The following is a 26,792-nucleotide window of genomic DNA, read 5'->3' as shown; positions in this document are numbered from 1 at the left end:
CATAAACTTTTAAAAGGTTTTGAAAGAGGCAAATAGTGTCAGATATGTAAATGAGGTTTAAAGGCCACACAAACAAAGCAATGCATTTCCAAAAGAACTCACCCTCAGAGTCTTTCTCTTTGCTCTCCCTGCTCCTCTGCTGGATCTCCAGCTCGGCAAGTTCTCCCAGTATCTCCATACCGTGGTGCGGTGGAGGGCTTGGGGCCTGGACAGCAGGTACTGGTGGGTACAAGGCATCTCTGGTGGCGCACAGAGCCGCGGCGATCAGGAGCTCCAGGCTCCACATGTAGGCCCCTTGAAGCTGGGCTGCTGTGCTCGACGCGGGAGGGAGGATGGGGTCAAAGGACGGGGAAGGAGGAGGAGAGTTACACTTTAGTTCCATAGAGTCCTCCCCTGGACTCATCCCACTCCCCTTCTCTTCCTCCTCATCCTCAACCACCTCTACATTCTCCCTATCTTTGTCCCCATCATCCTCCTTCTCCTCCTCTACAAACACAGAGTAAGTACATTCTGTTGGTTCAGGCCTCATTTTCTCTCCCTCATCCTCCTCCATGTCCTCTTTTCCACGTTCCTTATCATCCTCCTGCTCTTTGGATAGTTGGGGCTCCTCCAGGTCAGCCTTCTGGCCCGGGCAACCCAGAGAGAGCTCTACTTTTAGGGCTTTGCCTGTGGCTGTGGCCGGGCAGGCTGGATCTGGGACCGGAGCTGGGGAAGGCCATGGCGGCAATCCAGAAATCGTGCTCTCGGGTTCGGTGCATTCTTTGGCTTCCACCCTGCTTTCTTCCTCCTCCTCCTCCTCTGCAACTCCACTTTGGGATTCCACCACTTCACATTCTCTCTCATCCTCTGCTTCCTTTCTCTCCTCTTCTTTGGTGATGCGACATGGATGTGGGATGGACTTAGAGTCTGGCTGTGCTGGCTCTGCCTCAACTGTGGCTTGTTCAGCCAATCGAGCTTCAGGGGGCGAGGGCCCGGCCTTGTAACCCATGGTGATCGGAGGGTAGGTGTAAACAGGTGGTAGGTCTGGAGGAAAGTTAAGAAAGCAAAGGTGAAATAGGTCTTTGACATGAAATTGTTTTCACAATCTGACAAACTGTACATAACATTTACAAGCATCTACAAAAAATCTTTCAGTCAGGCCCTTTCCCCTAAATTCATTGCCATTCTTTGCAGGCAGACAGGATGAAGCACGTGATTACAGTTGGAATAATACACTGACAGCAGGGTGCAGACAACACAGGGAGTGTGTGTGTGCTCATGTGTGTATGTGTACAGTAGTGTATATTATATGTACTGTATGTGTGTGTAGGAGTGTGTGTGTGTGTGTGTGTGTGTGTGTGTGTGTGTGAGTGTATAGATCTATGTGGGATATTGATGACACCCTGCCGTTTTCAGCGCCGGCCCTGTCACCCCTGCGCTCTTATTATTGATGGTATCCCTCCGCCTCCTGACAACACAGCCAGATGAATGCGTACCCTTCCGCCTGTACTTCTCAAGGACCCCTGAAGGATAAGGAGGGCCTGTCTGTGAAGATTTCACTGACCTTCCTTTTGTGACACACATGCGAGCTCAGACACACACATGTGCACGCTGGCAGGTCACACATACACACTGAGTGCCCATATGCTTTCTCTGACCTTAATGGCTGACCTGCCCGCTGTCCCTCTTTAGCTTTCACAGAAAGAAAAAAAATTGGGCACACACACACACACATATACACACTCAAGGACACAACGAGCAAGGGATCAGCCATGCTTCAAACAATTTCTGCAAAATCAAAAGAATACCATGCTTCAAAGACCGGTGCTACATCTCTGCAGCAGCACTCTTCGTCTCTCTCTCCCTCTTTTTTTTTTTTGTCTCACATTACTCTCTCTATCTCTGTGCCGTTGCCGTGTCTCTCACTCTCTGTTCGCTGTCTTTATTTTTGTTATCTGACTGTTCGACTAAAGTTCTTCTTTAAATGCAGACACTGCATTCGTTAACCATCCTACAGACTTCTCCACACTCACCTGGCTCTAGGGATTGTGGGTAGTCCTGAGGTGGCTGTCCCTCTCCTCTGTCACTGCCCCTCTCCAGCCCCTTAGAGAGGTGTGAGGGAGCAGGACTTAGTGCCGGGGAGCGGGGTGCCGCCGCAGCCGGGCTCGGTGCAGTGGTCAGAGGGTTTGGCGGGTGAGGTCGCCTGGACGGGGAGTGGTAGCACGGGGATTGGCGGCTGCTGGGACACATTCCCGGAGACGGGGTGGGCGTCTTGGGTGGAGGAGGGGTGTGGGAGAAGGGTTTGGCCACATGAGAGGAGGTGTTGGACGAAGAGGAGGGAGTTCTGGATGCGGAAGATTCGTGAGGAGAGTCCTCTATGGTGATAGCATGCTCCTCGTGTTTTCTCTGTGGAAGAGGATAATAATCCTCAAAATGTTAGCTTAAAATATATATTTCATATTAATTAAAACATTTCAACCATAGCGATTAAAGCCACTTATTTTATCTAAAATGATCTAAAAATCTTGATGTCAGAATATGCAGCAGTTTTCTTAAAATAAATAGGACAAGGGGTAGTTTAACACAATAATACATAAACAGAAATACCCAAAAAAATCTTCTGACAGAAAAGCCTTGAAAAAAGAAGTTACAGTGTCAGCCACGCTGTTTGATTGGCAAATTATCTGGCAATGTGAGAGTGCAAAAGCACCACGCCAACTTTATCGATGAAACCTTTTGCCAAAAAATAATAATGAGGAAGTCATTGGCTTAAATAATTATTGCTCAGTGTGACTTTACATATGCTTTTCTTTTAGTGTTGAGAAATGTAGGCTGGGAGATCAAACAATCTATTGTTAATATCAAACAAATGATTAGCAGAGCTGTATCTTAGTCCTGACTTCTCAAATGAGGAAGATGAACATCGGCTTGAGTCAAAATATTTCCACACTTCCTTATTCTCATTTGGCAAATGTTTCACAATATGTTAACAGGATTTCACAGGTTTAGACTCAAATGTAACCTCTCTCCAAATGTGTGTGGGTTGTGTTAGTATTAGTACCTGTCCTAAGGAGTGGCGCTGCATGTGCTCCATGGCTCGCTGTTGCTGCTGATGGTGCTGATGCTGCAGGGCGTACAGCTCCTGTTGCTGTAGGAATGAGGAGCGGGAGTAGACAGGGTGATGCTGCAGGTGAGAAGGAGGACCTCTGCCTCCGTACACAGGGGGCCACAGACCTGACTGCTCCAGAACGTCTGGAGTAGGAAACAAAAAAAGATTGTTTAGCATTTAGTTTGATTTGAATTAAAGAAAATTGGTACAAAAGATGAAGAAAGTAAGACATTCCTGTTGGCAAAATACAACCATTAAACTTTTGAATAAATAACCAGCAAGATGGTCGGGACAGAAATATTTTCAGGACTTTTGAAAATGTGGGATGGCAGAGGAGCTCGGCCACCTTAACTAAAGATGTAATGACTGTGACCTGTATGAGCCTTAGACACAATCAATGAATGCATGCTTCACCTTCTCCATTCACCTACTCTTTCTATTTCTAATGATGGTGTTTCTCTATTCAGGGAAACACTTTTTTTTTTTCAAAGCTACACCCTGGGCGCGCGCACACACACACACACACACACACACACACACACACACACACACACACACAGACACACACCCCTCCTTGGCTGCCTTGTCGCTGGGAACCTTTGTTCTGTGAGATTAGCCTGAGTGGGCTAATGTTTCCCAGGGGAAGGGTTCAGTGGATGCACTTCCCCTCTCTGTAGGAACTCCCACGGAGCGAGGCAAGGGAGGCGGGAGATAATTAAATTTCACAGCCTGTTTGCAAAGCAGCATTGACGCACACACACACACACACACACAAACACGCACACTTTTTTCTCTCTCTCTCTCTCTAGCAATGACTGAGATGCACAACCCTTAACACTGAGCAATGTCTCATGTTATTCCAGACATGAGCACAACTAACTTTGGATGTCCACATACACACAAAGTCCAGTGCTCCACCACAAAAGAGATGAACGCCAGTTAAAATGGTTTGCACAATGCCAGGCACATGCAGGAGTGGGGCAACGGAATAGCTGCTCCCATTAACGAAGCTATAAAACACGGTCCCACTGACAGAGGGACTTAGTTGAGCATTATATTATGATTACCCAATGATACTAAAACTCTGGGAGAGAAATGGCAGTGGCTCTGATGGTACAAATAGAGAGAAGGAGGGAAGTAGGGGGCTGTAAGTACTGGTAGACAGCACTGTATATAGGCTCTGCTGGTTGTGTGTGTGTGTGTGTGTGTGTGTGTGTGTGTGTGTGTGTGTGTGTGTGTGTGTGTGTGTGTGTGTGTGTGCGCGCTGTTGTAAAAGGAGGCTTAGCATACCGAGGTGATGATGAGGCCCAGGTTCTGAAGGCAGAACAACCAGCGGGGAGTTGGGGTCTTGGGTGAGCGATCCCAAAACTGGCTGCAGAGGACTGGGCAGACCTGGTGGAAAGCCAGGGCTCATTCCCACGTGACTCAGACCTGCAACGACACACACACACACACACACACACACACACACACACACACACACACACAACACAGTCAAATGAGGGCAACATTTAAATACTCATTTTACTACTCCAAAAAGATAGTGGTGTGCTTTAAGGGATAATCTTGGGACACTCTCAACCAGGGCTGGGTATCGTTCCAAAAACGTTGATACCGGTACCAATATCAATATCAATACCGTGACTTATGTTTCAAGCTCCTATGAGCCCTATGAGTCTCTGTACGTAACATAGATTTTTTTTCCTGAATGCCTCTACGGCGTTTAACGTTAGACAGCCAATCACCAGCATTACTAGATCTTGGTAGAAGCATGCTGCATGCTTATTGGCTTGATACCGCTCATGAGACTAACTCGTTAGGTATTGAAATTGGGTATTGTATGACGAGGAATTCTTCTATACTTGATACTTTAAAGGCAGAATTTGGTTGGTGCCTAAAAAGTACCGAATTCGGTACCCAGCCCTACTCTCAACAAACTGAGAATGAAAGTACTCCTGCTCCTCTATGCGTGAGTGTCTGAAGTTTGCTTTTGTTCTACATTTGATTTACCGTGTCACCATGGTTGAATAAAGGAAAGACAAAAAAAAACATATTCATCTTCAAATGGAGAGCATTTATGGTACAGACCACGTTCTATGCATTAAGTTAAAACTACACTGGCCGAAAAAAAACATCATGCGCTGCTCCTCTGCTCTACTCACTGTATGAATGCCCCATCCAGAGGGAGGGACTTCCTGTCCTTTGCATCCAGTGGTGGTGAGCCGGGTGAGCATGTGCGGCAGGGTCCGCCCCTAACCTACTGGCCCCGCCGGGAACCAAGAGGTGAGAGGTCAGGTCACCGTGGCAACTACTGGAAGGGTGGATCCTGGCGAACTCCACACGATCCTTGTTTTCCCTGTCATGGCAGTATGTGGGGTGAACTTTGTCATTATGTTGATTATCCCTGTTATTGTCACCACCATCATCATCATCACCACCACCACCATCATTATGATCATTATCTTCATCCTTGTCATCTTCATTACCACTACTACCATTATAATCATCAAGAAAAGGAAATGTGACGGCAACAGGAACAGCCATCATCTTGTGCCCGGACTATGGGTTCTCATTATATGTTTTCTTCCCTCAATATGACTACATAATAAGAGCCTGATACTTCAGAGACATCAGTATTAGTCCCTGTAACATTAATGCACCCCATCTCATCTTAGAGAGAAAGAGAGAGAGAGGGCAAGAGAGAGAGAGAGGGCGAGAGGGTACAGAAATACCACATCAAAGGGTAAATGGAGTGAGGGGATGTGAAAAAAAGAGAACCAGAGCCTCAGACTGGGAGAGAGAAGCTAAGAGAATAAAAGAACTGCAGCTTATCAGATGAGAGGAAAAATGAATAGATGCTGCAGTGTGCATGTGCGTGTGTGTCTATGAGTGTGTTCGTATGTGTTGGTGTTTGTGATGTTTAAGTGTACCTGATTATCATTTCTCGGTCTCTGTCCAGGTGATGAAGGCTGATCTGCTCCTCGGACATCCTCTTCCTCTCCTCTGCCTCCCGACCGAGAGGATACGCAGGGCGTGACACCCCTGCATTGTAAATACAATCATAGTAACATGCTTACAGCAACTGGCATCAAAAATATAAGATGGCAATGTTTCAAACACGTACGTCTGGAAACACAAAGCACTGAGGACATTCAAAAGGAAAAGTCTAGCTGAAAATAATTGTACAAATAATGTCATATTATTATGTTCATTGCATGCAAGAAAAAGAAAATGTACCTTTTCTTGCATTACTTCTATGCCTCACATATTTCTATGACAAAAAGTTATGTTCTATAATTCCTCAGAAGGAGCTTGACAACCACTTCCCATGCAGAAATCAGTGTGTCTCCCTCTTTACAGTGAGTTTCTCCACATCAATAGCTGTTTTCAAGTTTAATCATGGATTTTTCCCATAATGCAGCCTACAGCTAAGAAATAGCATTAATTAAAATGACGTTCAGCGCAAGGAGCATTAATGATGTCTGACCTTTCATGCTGGGCAGCACCCTGCCCTGTCTGCTGTGTCCAGGGGGGTTGTCTGGGGAACGATGGGGAGGCCTGGCTACCGCAACCGCAATACCCACCGGGGGCTGTCGCACTTCCCCCTCACCTGCCTCCCCTGCCTCCTTCCCACCTCTGTCTCCCCTCTCTCCCTCGTTAGTGGAGCCTCGGCGAGGGGGGAGCGATTGTTTGGGAGGGTCTTGCGGGGAGGCATTGCTTTTAGCTCCACCCCTGTCCCCCTTCTCTGATCTCTCTCCACCCTGCTTGAGGCAGCCAAGACCTCCAAAGGGGCCCCGCTGTGGCAGCAGCAAAGGCTGCTGGGAGCTGTAGTTCATTAGGTTCTTCATGGCACTGCCCTCCCCCTCAGTGTTGTGCGATGAGGAGCGGGATAAAGGTGGAAGCGGTTGAGAATGGGGCTGGTTGTGGTCACTGTTTGGAGCTCTGGTGCTAAGACCTCTAACTTCATTGTTACCAACTGATGCATGCTGGGAGCCTTTTCTCTGATCCTCTTGGTAGCCCCCTCGAGCCCCCCAGGAAGGTGCTGTATGACCTCCGTCTCTTCCCCTCTCTTCTGTACTCGCTCCGTGGCTGCTGTGCTGCTGGTGCCGTATCCTTGCAACCTTTTGTCCCTCCCTCTGAGATGTTGCCCCTGGCCCCACCCTCCCATCAGGATGAGGACCTGAGTGGGAACAGTCCCTGAAGGGAGGAGTGCTGGTGTCGGGGCCATTCTTGGGTGTGCCCTGTCCAGCACCAGGGTGTGTCCCCTGGGCCTCTAGTGGGAGTGAGGGCCGGTAAACATCGTCCACAACCTCTACATCTCTGTAGGATGAAGATCTGTCCAGGCTGCAGGACCGCAGCTCAGACTGAGAGCTCACGTTGGAGCTGGCTTTGTGGAAGTGCTGTGTCTGGTGGCTCCAGTCGGGAGGTTTGTCAGCTTTGCCATATCCCAGCTGCTGCTGGTGTGGTTGGGATTTGTCCTTCTTTTGGCAACTACTAAGTCTGCTTGGGTGATGAGACGGACTTTCAAAAGGTCCTTCTCCACTCTTGTCATCTCCCCTTCTCCCACCTCCTCCTGCTCCACGACAGTCAGTGGCTGCCAGGTCTGCCAGTGGCCCAACTGAAGGCACGTAAGTTGGGCCACTTACTTTCGCCTCCCTGCCAGACCCTCCAGGGGTGGATGCTGGATCTTTGGAGGGCGTCAGTGTAAAAGGGGATGGGGGACAGTAGAACTCGGGATGAGGATGGTGATGTGCATGGTGTAGCCACCCTCCTCCCACTGTGGAGCCCATGTGCAAAGCATGAGGAGGAGGGGGCGGAGGGGGAGGCATGGAGTAGGAGGCGTTTGGAGGTGCCAGGATGGCTGTCGCTGCAGGTGCACCTCTTCTCATACATTCATTGGAAGAAGCTGAGGATTCGCTGATCCTCATCTCCCCATTTATGGCTCCATCCTTGGAGCACAGCCTGCCTCCTTTAGGTGGAGGTCTACCCGCCCCGCCGCCACTGCAGCTGCTCAGAGCTCCACCCTTTCCTCCAGAGCCAGTCTCTGCTATCGAACCACTGGATAGTTTACAGGCACTCATATGTTTGGTCTCCTGACTGCTCGAGTCACTGTCTCTGTACTCTTTGTGTCGCTCCAGAGGGTGTCTGTGGTCCTCCTCTCTGCCCTGTGGTGTAAGGTGAGGAAGGAGGGCATGATGAGGGTGGGGGTAAGCTTGGTGGTGGTGGTGGCCGGACGGAGTGGTGGCAGGATTCGTCTGGTGATGATGGTGATGATGAAGGTGTTTGTCTTTGCTCTCCTGGTGCCGCTCCTTGCTGCCTGATCGCTCCTTTACCTTTGACACGGATGAAACTCCTTTCTCGCCCACATCCTTGGTGCTCTTCCCACCTCCCCCCCCATTGTCCGTCTCTCGGCTGCAAGAGCCAAGTGGGTGGCCTGGGGCCGTCCTGGACAGTGGAGGAAGGCTGTGACTGGTGGAGAGCAGAGGGGGCTGGGCAGGAAGTCCTCGCAGGTAGAAGTGATCTGTGGGAGAGTGGAGAAGAATTAAAATCGCTGAAGTTGAAGGTTTCTAGAAATTTAGAGAGACATGTTAGCTGCAAAGTGGCTGCTAAAAACATTGCTTTTTATAATTTATAATCATTTCTAATAATAATGTATACTCTTTATTGATCCCCAATGGGGAAATTACAATTCTCTGTTGTTATTACACACTACACACAGGCCTGAAACACACACACACACACACACACACACACACACACACACACACACACACACACACACACATGCTCAGGTCCTTTACATGCATGAATGGAGGGATGTCAGAGTGAGAGGGCTGCGACTGCTGAACAGGTGCCCTGAGCGGTTGGGGGGGTTCGTGCCTTGCTCAAGAGCACCTTGGCAGTGCCCAAGGAGGTGAACTGGCACCTCTCCTGCTACCAGTCCACCTCTGTACTTTGATCCGTACGAGTACTTGAACCAGCGACCCTCCTCTTCCCAACTCCAATACGGACTGACCTACTGCCACCCTATTTTATACAGTTTTATTAAAATGTTTTTCGTTGATATGTGGAGAAAAGGGAATGGGAAGTTGAAAAACTAAACCCTGAGTTACCAGCTGTTGTTACTCCCGTGATGGGTGCTGATTAAGCAGTTTTGGGGAAGTATGAAGCTATTTTCTCTCTGTCACATTCACACACCAACACCTACCTTTTTGAGTTTCATAGAAGCGGTGCTGTCCATAGAGACCGTTGCTATGGTGATCCAGGGGACTCATGGGGAGAAAAGGAGAAGCAAGACTTCCTGAATAGCTGGGGTACCCTGTCAGAGGGAGGGAGGGAGAGGAGAAAGAATTGATGTCTCTCCGCAGCGTTGACATTCAGCAGCCCTCTAAACAAACAGTTTATCTCTACAATCCATCATGAAACTGGGCCATTTTGGAAAACACAGAAAAAATATGGCCAGTTGGTGCTACTTTCACCATAAATGCACTTTTGCACAAACACGCTATATGGGTTGACATTATTTACAGTGGACAAAGTGGTGACAAAAACCACAGCAGACAGCTACTGCCAAGTGTTTGCAGCATTTAACTGGATGGAATTTGCTATTCTACAAAACACATTTTTCCCAAACCCAAGACAAATAGTATGAAGCATCGCAACCTCCCCTTTCCTTCAAAGCACACACACACACACACACACCCACACACACGCACGCACAAGGTCACTGGGAGGGGGGAATGGTCGTTCCACTCTGTTCCTCGTCTTCCATGATTTTGAACTGTATCGTACGATAGAGGAGGTCTTCGTAGTTTGTGTTGGTGGGGGTGGATGGGTGAGGGATGGTGTGTATGTGTGTGGAGTTGTCGTGGTGGTTGAGGAGGGGTTATATGGGGGGAGGAGGGGGACAGCAAAATCACCACAGGCCCACGTACCAACACGAGTACACAAACACATAGACACCACACAGGAGGCACACAAGTCCACATAATGGGGCCAAAAGGCTTGCAGTGTGTGTGTGTGTGTGTGTGTGTGTGTGTGTGTGTGTATGTTCTCCAGCAGCTGGTTTCATGCCCCACAGAGTGTCCTTGCCGGCCCGTTAATTGGCAGCCGTTAAAAGTTTAACGGTGGTGGCCAAAGTAAACAGCACTCCATAAAAACTCATCCTACGCATTCCACAGTCGCACTGCAAAACCACCAACACCCCCTCGCTGCTCTCAGCATGTGTGTGTGGGACTCGGTGTGTCTGCGTGTACATGCGGCAATGTAAATGCATGACTGTGTACACTCTACCGTGTGTGTGTGTGTGTGTGTGTGTGTGTTTGTGTGTTTGTGTGTGTGTGTGTGTGTGTGTATGTGTATGTGTGTGATTACTCTGACTGGTTAACAACCAGTGAATCTAAATGGCAACAATTAGCCAAAAGGCTCTATCAGCCATCTAAAGCCAATCCCCCGGGTAATGATGAGTGATAAAACTCAGGAGGGAGGGAGTGAGGGAGGGGAGATGAGAAAGAAGAGGGGAACAAAGACAGCAGAGGGACACGCTGGGAAAAAAAGGAGGGGGAGAAAGAAAGGAAAGGAGGGAACGAAGGGAAGGAGGAGGTTAGCGATTTGAACGAAGACAGTAAAAGTAAAAGAGACCAGAAGAACAGGGCTGTCAATATGAAAAGCCCCCAATCTGGTGCTGCTGTGAAGCGTATGGAGAAGGGAGTGTGTGTGTGTGTGTGTGTGTGTGTGTGTGTGTGTGTGTGTGTGTGTGTGTGTGAGGGGGGGATGGAAGATGAAGGAGGAAGTGAAAGGGAAGTGGAAAGCTTTGAGATGGCTGAGATGAGAGGAAAGAGGAAAGGGAGGTAAGGAGAGGAGCGAGAGCACATGAGAGAGGGGACAAAAGCAAAGGACAGGTGTGGAAGAGGGAGAGCGAGCGGCAAGCGAGAGGATAGGTGTGTGTGTGAGAGAGAGAGAAAGACAATTTGTGTGTGTGTGTGTGTGTGTGTTGGCCAGGTTTCTTCTCTGTGTGCTGGCTACGCTCCACTCTCTGGACCGTGGCCAGCTGGCAGACCGCCCACCGGAGCTCCCTGGCTTGAATTCTTAAAAACAATCATTTGTAGTGTTCGTGCGCGTGTTCGTGCATGAGTGTGTGTGTGTGTTCAGACATCAAAGCCGAGCCACACAGACACAAAATCTGTCTGATAGGTGCACACATTCACTCTCCACATCCACATCCACATCCACACACACACACACACACACACTATCCTTTCACTGCTGCTGCTCTCTCTCTCGTGTTCACGTTGAAGTCCTGCCTCTGGTTCTTTCTATGAATCTGATTTAAGACAGTCAGTCCAGCGCTCATTTTCGTAGCTTAACTGTTGCTATTTATCGCTTGATGAGCTGCAAATGAGGCAGTTCTACAAACAACTCCTTTCTAGCTTTAAAGCTAGAGATTTCTACGTAAAAACACAGCTTTTATGAGTTCATCTTATGAGCCTAAATCCCAGCGGTAGAGAAGTGTCCTGTCTCTACGAGGGAGAGGCAGCGTGTTCGACTTATTTATTCACATTCAATTCTGGTGTGTACACTTCTTCAGCAACAGGATGTGACAAATTAAAACTTATAGGAGGGAAATAAAAACTCAAACAGCAGCATCCTCCAGGAAAAGCCAAACGTAACCATCTTTTGCTTCTCTTGCTCCTCTGGTACAAAGCAATAAAAAAAGTTGAAGAAATGACCTCGAAAACATTGACATTTTCTTGATTAAACCAAAACTTTGCATCTAAGAACTGTGGCAGGTAGAATATTTATTTGATGCTGTAAAATAAGTCAGAAGAGTCCTTTTTCACAGCGGACATTTTGACATTTCATAGCAAGAAGATCACCTGAACTAATACCAATGGCTCCATTTTAGAGTCCCAGTAAGTCATATCAGTAAGTCAGCATGCACATAGGCTCACCTAAATGGAATGCAGTGGTAATTAATGTTATTGATTACACCTGTGCTTTCCCTGCTATGACATGTCAAAGTGCAGTGGAAGCAGCCTGTTAGTGCAGCAGGCAGAGTAGAACTGTTTTAAAATGCTCTACTTTGTACGATATCGTAGAAAACGAATAAATGTTTGCACCGAAAGCTGAATGGTTTCCATTTCATTCTTTGGCAACAATGCTTGGAGATATCCAATAGTTTCCCAGGGTTTCCCATCACTCTGGGTGTTATCGTTTACTCGCTCACATTTTGTGGGAAAACTGGCGAAACGTGAAGTTCTGATTCGGACCGTTTTTCACTGTTAGTTGAGAAATGCAGCCTGTGGCGGAAGCTGTCTCTCTGTTGAAGCTTTTTCTTGGTGGTTATCTGTTTAGACCCATCTCACTGTCAAAAGAGCAATGCTCTTACACAACACACACACACACACACACACACACACACACACACACACACACACACACACACACCTGAAAAGGACAGATAACTAAGTCAAGCTCATTCTTAGACCACAAACGGTTAACAGTCGAAAGAGGACATAATGGATGTGGATGCGCACATTTTTGTGTGTGCGCGTGTGTGTGTGTGTGTGTCTGATCAGGAAGGGGGCCGTTGGAGGTCGGTTAGCCCAGAAGGGGCCCTGAGGGTGGGGCTGCGGTCGGAGGGGGAGGGTGCTGTGAAGAAGGAGAGGATGGTGGAAATGGGGGTAAGTTTCAATGTGTGTGTGTGTGTGTGTGTGTGTGTGTGTGTGAGGGTGAGGCGGAGGAGCTCATGAAACTTAAAACTCACCCCTAAAAGAGAGCAGGGGTCTGAGAGATGAGTGAAAGGAGGAGAGTGAATGCAAGGAGCCTTGTGTGTATTGTGAATTACTGCCGATTATGATGCTGTTTGTAAACTGCATGAAGGTGTGTGTATGTGTGTGTTTGTTTGTGTGTTTAGGTGGCAAGAGGAAGAGGAAGGCTTCGGTCGTGCAACATTTTTGAAAGTGTCACGGTGTTCGAGCTCTGAACTAGAAAAACACCACAGACACAAAGCCACATGCTTGCTGACATACAGAGCCAAAAGAGAGTTGTATGTGTGTGTGTGCGTGTGTGTATATGTGTGTGTTTCTATAAGTAGCATCATCTGAGGCGTCACTGCTGCACGTGTTTGGCCTCAGCTCAGTGTTGGTTAAACCACTTAATGGCTCCATCTCGATCTAATCCCATACCAAGACCCTGGATTAACCAGAGACCCAAGCACTCTAGGCTGCGTCCTGCATGAGTGTGTGTTTGTGTGTGTGTGTGTGTCTTACCTTCGTGTGAATGGGGGAACCAGATAGGGGAAGCGCTCGAATGGGGTCCAGGCCTGTAGGAGGGGGACGAGGGGGAGGCAGCAGGTCCCGAGGGGTGAGGAGGGTGGGAGGGCGGCGACCCCATACTGCTGGCCAGGAAGGAACCCATGAAGGAAGCACCTGAGAGACAGAGGCTGGAGGTTAGAGAGGTGCTCACAGATAAAAGTTGACTCTTGCAAGAGGGTGGGGGAGGGTCTACTGAGGTGCCAATGAGCAAGCAACACCACAGAAGAAGTACAGAGAAACTCTGTTAAACTGAGAAGCAGCAGATGTGCAGTCAAACGCCATCGGAAGGTAGAAAAAGAAAATGTTTCTAGCTTTCTACACGTCTAAGTATTTCACACTTTTTTTTAAATGTCTCACGTCTGCTTTTGTATCCTGTGACGATGCCTGTGATTTCTATTTGTGCCCAGATGTATGTGTCACTTGTTGCTCGCAAATTGAGAAATAAAACACTGACACTGAACATGGCAATCTTCATCTTCAAATTATAATAACACAGCAGTGGTGAAAAACATGTTCCCACATTATAACAAGAGGCAAAATATTGTTTTAATATCATTTAAATATGAACATTTCAGGAGCAAGAACCCCGGAGTTTGAGGTTGGATCTTTCTCCTGTTAGCAGGTAAAAAGTCAGACACGGCAGATATGGACGGTATTACTATTACTGATTAGTTCTGTAAAAAAAAAAAAAAAAAAAGAATTATGACCTGCCCTAGAGAAATAAATCCCTTCAAGCTACATTCACATTGCAGCTGAAAGTGTCCCAATTCTGATCATATTTCTACTCGCATGTGACATACATATCAGATTCTTCAAATTATGATCAGGAAAAAGCTTCAAGGTGACTTTTTCTTCTTCTCAATTCTGATCTGAATGGATATAAACTGGGGCCTGGGACACGTGGCTGACATGCAACTTGTATTTGATTGCTCAAACAAGTAATTGTTACTGTTGATGATTTTCAACTGAGTCATTATTTTGGTGCTGGTTTTAGTCAGCGTTAGCTGATATATCACAGTGGCTGGATGTTGAAGCCCATGTGGAGGCAGTTTAAGCTTTACTTTTTCAAGTACTGGAGTGAGAGAGAAAACTTAAAATAGGGTTACAAAACTGTGGGGGTTTGGCTGACTTCACTCATACATTTTGTTTTGGTGGAGATATGTTAGGGCCTAATTGGTAGTGTACCATATTTGCTTTAATTGTCGAGTCCCTCTTAGCCTTGTATAAAAAAACGCAGCCTCCTCATTTATTTCAATGAAGCCAGTCCGTCACTGCAGGTCGGGTGCGAATGAAGGCCGGCTCTAGCAAAATAAATGAACCAGACGCAGCTTTTGACAGACCTCAACGCAATGTAATCTGTCAATGTTCTGCAGTGGCCACTCAAAACATCAATTCCATATTTTTATTGTTTACCTCACGATCAGTGCAAAAGACAAAATGATTGCCACCGTGATAACTTTCCAGAGTTGTAAACGATGGAGCAGCGGCATCTGGCATCTCGGCTTCCTGGATTGATTCCCCTTTGCGTTGTTTTAGCACAGGACAGTTTTTGGTCTAAACGCCTGCTTAGATTTTTTTGTGCTTTGGCTGCTTAAGCTGGAATTTTGCTTCTCCAAAGATACATTCATAGAAGGGTGTCATGGCAGACCTGGGCATCGAGAATTATGATTGGTTGATTCAACTTTTGGTCGGGAGGCGAGTTGGAAACGAAGACTAAAAAAGTTGTACAAACTTTGCTTGTCTCACACCAAGCTTCCCAGCAGATGCCACATCCAGGTTTTCTATAGCCTGTGATATGCGAGAATGGCAATTAAACAGAGAGGAAATGCAGCGGAAACCTGAAACGTGTTGTAAACACATGTTTTTTCAGCAGGTCTCCTCACTTACCTACACACAAATCTGCTATTGGTTACACCCTGGTAAATATTTGACCAATCATATTCAAAAACAACACACAGGGACGCAGTTTGGAACAAGGAGTAAAAACCTAATTCCTCTTCTGAGACAAGGACCAAAGAGTGAGCTCATATGTTCAATCTCATCCTGTTACAGTTTCAGCGAACACGCTCAGCTCACTTTGGCTCTGTTTGAATGTATTTCCACTTATCAGCATGCTCTCATTTAGTGGAACAACCCGAACAGTTGTAGGGGAAGGAGGAGACAAGTCCATGGGGAATCAGGTAATTAGTCACTGGATGGAGGGAGAGCGAGAGAGAGTGTGCGTGTGTGTGTGTGTGTGTGTGTGTGTGTGTGAGAGAGAGAGAGAGAGAGAGAGAGAGAGAGAGAGAGAGACATAGTGGGCTGGGTCGTTACCCATAAATGCTGCCTCGCATCAGAGACAATTACCACAACCACAACAGTCCACATTGGAGTCTCACACACATATATATACACACACACACTCATGCATGCACGCACACACATGCACACACACACGCACGCACGCACGCACACACACACACACACACACACACACACACATGTACATGTAAATGTACATGTACAGTACCCTCACCTCAACCACGACCCGACGCCCTAACAACCACAACCACAAGTGCCTTCAACTGTCTGCCAATCTGTCTATACACACACACACACACACACACACACACACACACAAAAACACACACACACAAACACACACACACACACAAACACACACACACACACACACACACACACAAACACACACAGATGAAGGCAATTTAAAAGTATAAATCCCTTTTGCGCTTGAGATTTTCACTCTCTGCAGTCATAATAAATTTGGAGGAAGCAGAAACTTTCCTTTCTAGACATTTATTTTCTCTCTTTCGTTCTCTCCCTCACCCTCTCTCAGACGGGATATTTTTACAGTGTTTTTTTCCGCTTTTTTTTTTTTTTCTCCAAATCTTTCTTGTACAGCTGCAGATCAGTGGCCTTTCAGCCAGTCATAATAAAACACAGCTCATATAAGACTCAGTCTGGTTTCACAAGGCCCTCCTGGCAACGCAGACTCTCTCTCTCACACACACACACACACACACACACACACACACACACACACACACACACACACACATGTCAAATAGAGACAGATGCGCACACACTGCTCACTGTACCTCATCTACTACTACAGACATTAGAAAAGGAAGCCAGTTTCCAGCTGAGCAGCCATGCATTTTTGAAATTACACAAGGGATTTTGATGTGTCTCAAAGCGCCATAAAAGTTTACTTGTATTAAAGAATACATTAAAAAAAATTGTTACACAGATTTCAACAGTATAAGTTAGTTTTGTGGCATAAATACTCGGCATTCCTTATTGACTTTCTTCCCACAACTCAACAGTTCTTTAATCTCTCACCCTCTCAGATGTCCACCCTTCCCCCATTTTCCCATCTTTTTTCCATTTACTCATCTCTTTCTCTTCTTTTCCCCCGCATCCCCTCTTTCCTGTTACCTTCCTCCCTCCCCTCTCTGTCTGTTTTCTGTTGGCGAGTTGAAGAGAAAATCATATTTGCCCGCTCCCTCTGGCCTGCTGATATGGAAAATCATCTCGGAGGCCAGCCACTAACGTAAACCTTATTTCTGTCACTGTTTTTTTTCCCTCCTCCCATTCTTTTCTTCCTGCCCTCTGTTTCCGCCTTTGTTTTTGTTTTCCTGATCCACACATTCCCTTTCCATCTGTCACCGCTGCATCCTCTCGTAGCTTCCCATAGTTCTGGAAACACCAAATGATAAACGCAAACACACCGAATTAGCCACAACAGATGAGATGTACCGGAGGAATAGTAAGTGAGATAAAACACAAACAAGCTCTAGCGGGTTCGATTTTCTGATTCACCAAAGATCTATGTCAAAAATTTAACTAAAGACTCAAGTGACATCATGATTATGTGCAGCTTATTACTATATGTGCATATGCTATTTACCATAAATACAAGCTGCTGACTGAGAAAACAGCTCCATTCAGTCTCTGCAGTGTTAATTAAAGTAGAAAATGTGTTCGTATGCCTTCCATTTTTCCCAGTTGGCATCATGACTTGGAAAAGTGTGTCAACACACAGGCAGCGAATCCGCCGATGTTGACAATCCAAGGTAATAAGAATCCGAATTACGAGTTTCTATTCATACTAATACAGTCAGCTGTACTCACAGCGAGCAAAATCTGCTTTAGTTTATATATGATTGGCTGTAACATGATTTGCTGAGGGGAAAATCCACTCAAAAACACTTAAACACTGTTTTATGAAGAAAAAAAAGTGCTGGAAACATGCCTTGCTTTTCTGGGCAGGTTTTGCTGCTTGGCATATTTTTGGTATTCTCATGGATAACGGGGCCAAACATAAATGTTGGGATGTCGTTATATTTCCAGCACAGCCACAATGGAGTTAGATAGCAGCAAATCTGGAGATTCAACAGTATACACATCAGAATTTGGTATCGGTGCTTCAGAATTTAACAGCCAGAGCTTCAGAGACGCCATTTTACACTGATGTTTAATAGCCATACAGGAAGAAATCTTTCTACAGAAGGCTAAATAAATACTAAATTCTCCACAGAAAGCTTTTTAACTAGGAAAACTGCCACGCTATTGCCGCTATGAAAAGTTGATTGAAATAACACCTATTATCGTGTGGGAATATTTTATGGTGGAATTTTTATTTAACCCCAAAGGATTAAAGTTGCTAAAAAAAAAGTTGGCGCAAATTGTACAAGAAATGCTGCACTTTTTTTCAAGTGCACTTATGTTTTCACACCTTAAAGGCACACTATGACAGTTTTAATTAAGGATGAATCAATCACGCCTGCTCAAAATGCTTGGCAGTCAGGTTTAGAAAGAGAAACACTATAAACGCTTTCATGCTAAATCCAAAGAAAGTGTCTAATGATTAAAAGCACCCAACAACGCCAAGGTTATTTTCTCATTCTTGGATTATAACAGATCTGGCTTTGTATTTATTAAAGCAACTCAAATACAGTATATGAAGTATGTTGAACACACCAAGGTTAAAAGAAAAAAATATATCTAGCCTATGTAGGGAAAAAAAACCCTGCACCCTCTTTTGTGTTTGTCTCAGCAGATGCTGAAGAATGCTTGATGAAATCTACAGTGAAACAAAACAGACAACAGATAACAGGCCAGAACGCCCCAAGGTTTCTCACTATTCTAAAGAGAGAAAGGGAGGATGAGGAGGAGGAATAGTGGAGATATAAAGAATGTCACAGGGAGAAATAAGCAGATAAAGTAACTGCTGTACTTGTTGTAGCTCTCTGAATGGACTGCTACTGATCAATACACATGCACACACACACACACACACACACACACACACTCTCTCACACACACACACACACACACACACACACACTGGAAGGATGACGAGTTAAATCGATCTGCATCCGATTGAAGATCAATATCCTCTCGTGCTCTATTGTCACATTTGCCAATTAACAAAAGCCTCTGTCCACACACTGATATACTGAATTCTCTCTCTCTCTCTCTCTCTCTCTCTCTCACACACACACACACACACACACACACATTTTCTCGACTCCGCCACTGGTTGTGACTACTGAGAGCACTCGAGAGCCTGACAGTACAGTACAGTCTCAGTGTGTGTGTGTGTGTGTGTGTCAGAGGTTCTGACTCTCGTTAGCTTGGCTGTTACGCTTATTGCTGTACACTTGGCAACCTCTCGTCAGTCCGACCCTTTCATAAGCCTCCAACCACCAAGGGCCCTGGCACTGAGCCTTCAAGCTGTGTGTGTGCGTGTGTCTGAGTGTGTGTATTTGTGTGTGCCTTTGCGTGTATGTGTGTGTGTGTGTGTGTGTGTGTGTGTGTGTGTTTAGGGGCAGGAGTCAAGCCAGACCTTTCTGATCTGTTTTGACACCCCGGAATTGCACAAGTGACAGGGCTACTCAAACAAGGCGCTGGTGGAAGGCGCTTAGACACACACACACACACACACACACACACACACACACACACACACACAGGTCCGTAAAAGCATTATGGCACTGGGGACACAAACACATTCAATGTGTGAGTAAGCACCCGAGTGGTGCTTACAAAGAATACGTTCAGGGGAGAAAAGGAGTTCTTTTGCTCGACTAGATCCGGATAGCATTTTCCTTCTGCTCTATCTTATTATTCATCAATTGACTCATTCATGTTAGAGAGAGCAGGGTGTGCAAGCAAAGCATGGCATGTCGCCTGGGACGAGCGGCTGTACTGAATCACACAGAGAAAGAGAAAGGGAGAGAGAGAGAAAAAGAGTGAAGGGGGAAAATGAGATGAAAGAGCTACAAATGAGAGATTTCCCTGTGAGGCGCATAAATCAGCAGACTATGAACAGCACAGCTCAAAGCCTGACTCCCAGGCTGCGGACCAGAGCCTCGCCATCCACACATACGTGCTGACACACACACACACACACACACACACACACACGCTCCCTCTACTACCATTTCTCTGCATGCACGATACTACTGTAGTTACATCCCAATCTCGCTGCACCTACATGTGTGCGTTTACACCATCAAAAGCCAGTAAGGATGCAAAGATGCACATCATCTGCTGGCTGTGACGCCGTGAAAATTACAAAAAATAAAAGCAGGAGGAATTCAATGAACAGGGAAGAAAACGTGCAACATTGCACCTTGAGTCAATCCAGCCTGAAAAGCCAAGAAAAAAAAGAACTCTCGTTGTTTTCCGTCGGCGAACGTGGCCCACAAAATGCACCAGCAAACTGTAAGTGAAAAGGAAAATGTTCCTGCTTTTGACCACGGACTTTTTGGACACAACATACCTACCCACCCACCCACCCACGGCAGGAGGAAGAGCCATATATGGTCAAGGGGAGCAGGAGCTCACAACACATGAGAGATTCTTAGGAAGCAGGAAGGAGGGAAGAGGGGGGCTGGAGTAAGTTTTCCATGTTTTACAAAAGAAAACAGAAGAATTTGGGGAAAGGGGGTCATGCGAGACTGATTCTGCTGCCTGGGTCAGAATGAGACACAATTTGCGGGCACACACACACACACACACACACACACACACACACACACGCTAATTAAAAGCATAAGGTTGCTGATATTTCAGGAAAGCCTGCGGTGGGAGCCAATAATGCAATTCCGTCTAACTGGCGTGTGTATACGTGTGTAGGGATGTGTGTGTGTGATGGCAACCCCCCAACCATAACCCCCACAGTTGCTTTGCAGCTCTGGTGAACGGTGAGGAAGCCTGTTCTGGGACTGTACTGGTTGTCTTCCAGTCCAACATGCCTGTGCCACGCCCCTGTGGTCCATTCAGTCTGCAGCCACAGCAAACACACACACACTCACACACACTGTAATGATTTGAAGCTGCATGTGCCTGCTGCTGGATGAAATACACCGGGGGGTGGGCGGGAAGTGAGTCAAACAAAAAACACGTCACCGTGAGCTGAGAGCAAGTGGAGACGGAGATGAACAGGTACACGTGTTTCTTCATGAATTATATGATCTACTGAAGTTCAAACAGAATACAAGTTCACCACTAATCAACATTAACTACTATCTGGTTATTACGTTAGCACACAATCTCTAGTAAACACATGTTCTTTAGGGCTGCTGCATTCTGTGGATCTGTTACTTATTAACCTTATTCCTGATTATAATTACGGTTTGAAACCATGACAGTCTGTGGACGTTACTTGTGATGCAATGGTTTGATATTCGGCCCAAATACTAATGTGAAATAGTATTTGCCAAATGAAGATTGTAGGAGATGAGACCAGTTTCCACAAATTAAGTTTAAATGAAATTAACTTTTAAATAAAATTAACTTTTCACCTGCACTAGAATAGCCTATTTTAATCAGCCAGAATAAGTTTTAATTCAACATTTTTGAATTAGGCGATTTTCTACAAAATAAAATAAAACATTACCAACAAGTGAAAAGTAGTGTGAAACTTTATTATCCGTAATTAAAATGTTCAGTGATTAATAAGTGGGGTGGGCCTATTAGCATAATGCTACGGCAAAACCATAGACTGTAAAGGGCGAAGCAAGGGGTATCAGAGAAGAAGCCAGGTGGAGCTAGGTATTGGCTAGACAGGTTTAATTATTTTCAAAACGATGGCAGAGACGTGTGTATATATATATAATGATGCAATAATGTGACACAATGATAAAAATGTGAACAAACTGTAACATCGTAGCAGATAGTATTGTATGTCACAACCACTAACACTGTGTCTACTTGTATGATGAAGCCACTGAGAGTTAAGCTCCTCTTAGCGCAACGGAGTGTCTTTCATCTCATTGTTTTAGTTGTCTAGTAGTCTGCAACTTTACTGTTTGCTTCAGTCTCTGCTCTCATAGCGTCGTTTCCAGACGCAGCCAGCAGGCAGCTGTTTACAGCAGAAAATCTCTAAAAACCCACTGTACACGACCTGCTCAGCAGGTAGACGGGCAAAGTTAGCGACTAGCTATTGAATATTGCAGCATTTAGCAGTTGGTGGAGACAAAAAAAAACGAGCTGAAAAAAAGAAAGTGAATATTAGACTGACATTCATCAAGTGGATACAAACATGGCTCCAAATTAAGCTAATGTTGCTCTAAACTTCAAATAAGCAACTGTTTGCTAAAAAGTTTTCTATATAAACTTAAAAGGTGATAAAGCATCAGGGCTGTGTTCGTAGCTTGTTTTCATTGCCCCCAAGTAGCCAAAAGAATCAGCTACTGCAGGTTTAGGAAGGGAATTTGGTACCATCTACTGCAAGCTAACTAGAGGCTAAAAACAAGCTAAAAGTTGAAAACTATTGTTAAATCCACAAAGTACCATAACTACAGCAAATGAAGCTACTTAATGGTCTATGCTGGTATGTTGGTGAGTCTTGACTTAACCTTTATCAAGAACTAAACATAAAAATGAAACACATCATGCTATTTTTTCTATAAAGGTTTGTGATTGCGGCCTCAGATTTGCAGCCTCAGATTTGCAGCATCAGTGCAGCGCGATCCTGCCTCAGCTAAAGTTAGCTCAAACCCCAGTGGAAACAAACACACCTACGCACCAGAAGCAAAGCAGCCAGGCGGAGGACAACATCCTTTAACCAGCAGAGCCAGCATCCAACCTGCTGAAGTGTCCTTGAGCAAGACACTGAATCTCTACCAGCTCCTCCACCGCTGTAACTGACCCTGCAGTCCGATCTGCCTGCAGCCGAGAAAAGGTGAATATCCCTACGGGGATCAAATATCACATTATTATTACAGCATGCTACTTACAAGCCATCTACAGAGCTTCCTTCCCACACCACAGAGAGTCATATCTCAGTATCACTGGAGCAGGATGTGTGTGCGTCTATGTATAACTCTGTGTGTGTGTGTGTGTGTGTGTGTGTGTGTGTGTGTGTGTGTGTGTGTGTGTGTGTGTGTGTGCGCTCCGTATCACCCTCCATCATCGTAAGTTGAGGGGTTGTGGTTCCTAGAGAAGCACTTTACTTAAATTAGACCCTCAACGGCTCGACATGCAGGTGTCAGCGTGTGTATATGTGTGTGTCTGCATGTGTAGCCTACTGTATGTGTGTGTGGGCGTCAGACAGGCAGTGTGTGCCAGTGGTTGTGTGTGTGTGTAAATGTCTGTGTGTGAGGGGGAAGAGACTGAACAAGAGAGAAGAGCGGGATCAGCAGACAGCGAAAATGAGAGAGAGGCAACCAGGGAGGGAGCGGGGGAAGAGAGAGGAAAGGAGTGAGCGACAGCGAGAGAGGCAGGGAGGGATAGGGCGAGCGAGTGAGCGGGCGAGACAGGATTGGAGCGAGAGAGAGAGAAAGAGAGAGAGAGCGAGAGAGCGAGAGCAGGTAAGAATAACCTAGTCTGACCTTATTTCAGCATGGCTTTTCCATTCTTTATATTCCCTCATTGCTGTAATATTTACACAGGAATAAAAGATTATTGGAGAGATCCACAGAGAGGAAATAAAGAGGAAGGAAAGGGGGAGAAAAGGAAAATAAACCAAAGAAATAATGGAGAACAGGAGGCAGATGAAGTGGGGGAATAAAGATTTCAGTGCTGCAACTAACAATTATTTTCTCGGTTATACAATTAATTATTAAGTGTGTGAAATGTGAAATAAAAATAGTGAGGAAATGCCTATCACAATTTTTTAGAGCCCAAGATGACACTTCAAACCCCAAAGATATTCAAATGATATTAAAGAGAAGAAATAAAACAGGAAATCCTCACATTTGAGAAGCTGGAGCCAGCGAATGTTTGGCATTTTTGGCTGAAACAATGGACTGATTGATTTATTGATTACCAAAACAGTTGCATTTATTTTCCTGACAGTTGACTAATCGTTTACAGGTCTACCTTTCATTAAGAGGAAAAAATAAAGGGCAACATCAAATCAGCACACAAAAATTGTGGCCAAACAAATGAAACCCTCAAAAACACCTTTAAAACAGCACTATATCTCTCCCCTCGAGCCAAAAAAAGAAAGCTGAGAAAAACCATGAGGATGTACTGACAGACTGCACTCAGCCTGGCCATAGACACAGACATGGGCAACAGTGGGATATTGAACTGAAACAATTAGTCGATTAACTAAGTAGCTATTTTGATGATTTATTATCTATTTATGTCATTTGTTAAAGCAACAATGCCAAACATTTTCTTGTTCCAGTTTCTTAATTGTGATAAATTGCTGCTTTACTTTGTCCTAGTTAATCATAAACTAAATCTGGATTGTTGGGTAATTTGGGTTTTAGGAGATTGTAATGGGCATTTCTCATCTTCTTCTTTAAAGTATTCTGCAGATTAACGAATAATGAAATCAATTGTTAGTTTTAGATTTAATTCAATACTATCGTTTATCATCTTTCAGCAGAACCATACTGTGATAATACTAATGTCATGTCAATTCGAGAAATTTATAATGTACAAAAGCAGAACCTAGTTAATTCTTTATTGTTTTATATGCAATTTTGTATCGTGATATATTAATATTAGCCCTGGCCAAGAAAAGACAAACTGTGTTTTCACAATGCACTGCAAGCCGTTGAGACAGAGCTTCACTTCCTTACTTGATACAACAATTATTTACACTGAAAAGAACAATGTTTACACAAAGGAAGCATCATACTGTACGTCCAGAAATCAGAAAAATGAGGGTTAACATGCCGACATTTTGGTACAGATCAGCATAAACAGCTCTCATAGCTGCAAGATATGTATCTGCATGTCACAACGGACGAGAAACCCTGTGAGCCCGCTCCTTTGTTCTACCATGTTCTGTTATATATCCACAGGATTGTAGATATTTGTCCTCTTGTGATTATTTATTATTTATTCTTATTAAGTACTGTATTCCGAAATGTGTAATGTAAAATATGTAGCTTTGGCAATAATGTTTACATCCATGCCACTAAAGCCCATTTGATTTTTTTCAAAAGACAAAGCTGAAACAAATGGAAGTGCCGATAAAACACAGACAAGCAACACTAAGAGGTTCTGATGAAGCAAGGCACAAACACAAACACACACAGGCAGGCAGGAGTGAGCACACACATGCAAAAGCAGAGATAAGTGCACACTCACACAATAGATGTCCCTATGTTATGCATACACACATGCTTCCAAACATTACAAAAACACACATCAAAAAAACGACTGGAAAAGACAGTAGGCGGTTATTAAATAGACAAAAGAGAAAAATAGAGAGGAGAAGAGACACTTTACCAGCAATCAAAGACGTAGAGTAGAAGAGACAGAGAGAAGAGGAGAGAGAGAGAGAAGTAGAGGTAGAGAGAGAGACATGCAAAGAGGGAGAGTGTGCTTCTAATCAGCCCGGATCCAAAATTTAGACAGGCACACACAGAGGCACAAGCAGTCCCAGTAGGATTAGGACCTCAGCCTTGTTTGTGTGTGTGTGTGTGTGTGTGTGTGTGTGTGTGTGTGTGTGTGTGTGTGTGTGTGTGTGTGTGTGTGTGTGTGTGTGTGTGTGTGTGTGTGCCCACATGTACGTCCCACGAGACTGATTAGCCATGAATGACTGATGACGGATCTTTGTTGTTGTTGTTTTTTTGTACCTCTCTCTCTCGTGCTCTCTTTTCTTGTTTTCTTTCTCACTACTCTCAGCTTGGGCAAGAGCATGGGAGGGGATTTTCTCTCTCTCTCTCTCTCTCTCTCTCTCTCTCTCTCTCACACACACACACACACACACACACACACACACACACACACACACACACATATATATATATATATATATATATATATATATATATATATATATATAAAGCTGCACAGCTCCATGTATATTCAAAGAAGGATCCTGAATATACTTTATGCTTTCATGTGTGTCACTGTGTAATGATCCATGCTGTTCCACACAGCTGCTTCTCTCTTTTTCTTACACACGCACATACACACACAGAACCTTTTTCCTATTTAAGAACACATTAGCTGTCTTTCACACCCAATACTCAATCCGTTCAATCAGCAGTGTGACTCAGAAAAACTCAAAGGGTCTTAAGGATTCAGGAGGCAGTCCGACCACTCTGCCTTCTTTAACCTCACCTCCAGATGAACCTACGGCCACCTCCATCCATCTGAGCCTCTGACAGCAAAACAAACTAGACATAGACCCGCCTGAATGGAGGCCATTACAATATGAATGAGCCAAACAGAGCTGAAATGAATCGAACCAAAACACAACAGCCGAGAAAAGGGCCCCGGCTGACTCAAACAAGTCAGCTCAAGTGACGATAAGTCAGGCATAAATGTGACCCTGAGACGAATAAAATCCGGCCGGTCTCAGGTGTCGGATGCTGCCATGAGAAGGGTTGCCGTGGTTGCACCGCCTCGCTTTGCTATATGCATTTTCAGGGGTGCAGACCTGTGGATTTGGCGAGACTGTGACATCATGTCTGCCCCTCCCCCCCACCCCCCCCACCCCCATCCATCCTGCTAAGTGATGTCACCTCTCTGTCACGTCGAGTAAACAGGGGATTGCCTTGACCCCTCTAAAGAAGTGGAAAGCCATAAAATAGCAGGGAATTATTGTCATGCACACACACGTAGACACACATTTGTGAACACACGAATAGCCCCTTTTTTCACATATCTTGTGACTTTTTCATGCCTTCATATCATGAATACCAGCCACATATCCACATAAAACACTTTATATTGTAATTTTAAATGAACACACACACACGCACAGCTTCCCCTCCTCCTGTACAGAGTAAGAAGCTGTTCTAGCCTTGTGTTTTGCGGGCTGTTTAAAATGTCATTTTTCTCTTGTTTCTCTGACTTCAAAGGCGCCGCGCTGAGCTCTCACTCCCTCTTGCCAAATCCTCCAATCGTTTCTGATTTAGTGAGTTGGCCATGGGCCGAGTAGCACCGGGATGGGCCCGTTAACA

General features: G+C 45.3%; 1 protein-coding gene across 3 annotated transcripts in view; it reads right to left on the bottom strand.

Annotated features, from left to right (window-relative positions):
* The window catches only part of bahcc1b (BAH domain and coiled-coil containing 1b), a 64,529-nt gene that overhangs the window by 19,887 nt on the left and 17,850 nt on the right, over nucleotides 1-26,792 (bottom strand). For all 3 annotated transcript variants that reach the window (XM_028568290.1, XM_028568288.1, XM_028568291.1), the window contains exons 3-11: nucleotides 13,360-13,518; nucleotides 9,297-9,407; nucleotides 6,576-8,609; nucleotides 6,019-6,130; nucleotides 5,251-5,444; nucleotides 4,379-4,519; nucleotides 3,041-3,231; nucleotides 2,013-2,385; nucleotides 103-1,023 (exon numbers count right to left, since the gene is read on the bottom strand). In XM_028568290.1, the coding sequence (XP_028424091.1) occupies nucleotides 103-1,023; nucleotides 2,013-2,385; nucleotides 3,041-3,231; nucleotides 4,379-4,519; nucleotides 5,251-5,444; nucleotides 6,019-6,130; nucleotides 6,576-8,609; nucleotides 9,297-9,407; nucleotides 13,360-13,518 (4,236 nt within the window). The remainder of the gene's footprint in view (nucleotides 1-102; nucleotides 1,024-2,012; nucleotides 2,386-3,040; nucleotides 3,232-4,378; nucleotides 4,520-5,250; nucleotides 5,445-6,018; nucleotides 6,131-6,575; nucleotides 8,610-9,296; nucleotides 9,408-13,359; nucleotides 13,519-26,792) is intronic.

The sequence above is a fragment of the Perca flavescens genome, chromosome 21 (assembly GCF_004354835.1).
Source record: "Perca flavescens isolate YP-PL-M2 chromosome 21, PFLA_1.0, whole genome shotgun sequence".
Taxonomy (NCBI): Eukaryota; Metazoa; Chordata; class Actinopteri; order Perciformes; family Percidae; genus Perca; species Perca flavescens.
This window is presented reverse-complemented; position numbering and strand designations above follow the sequence as displayed.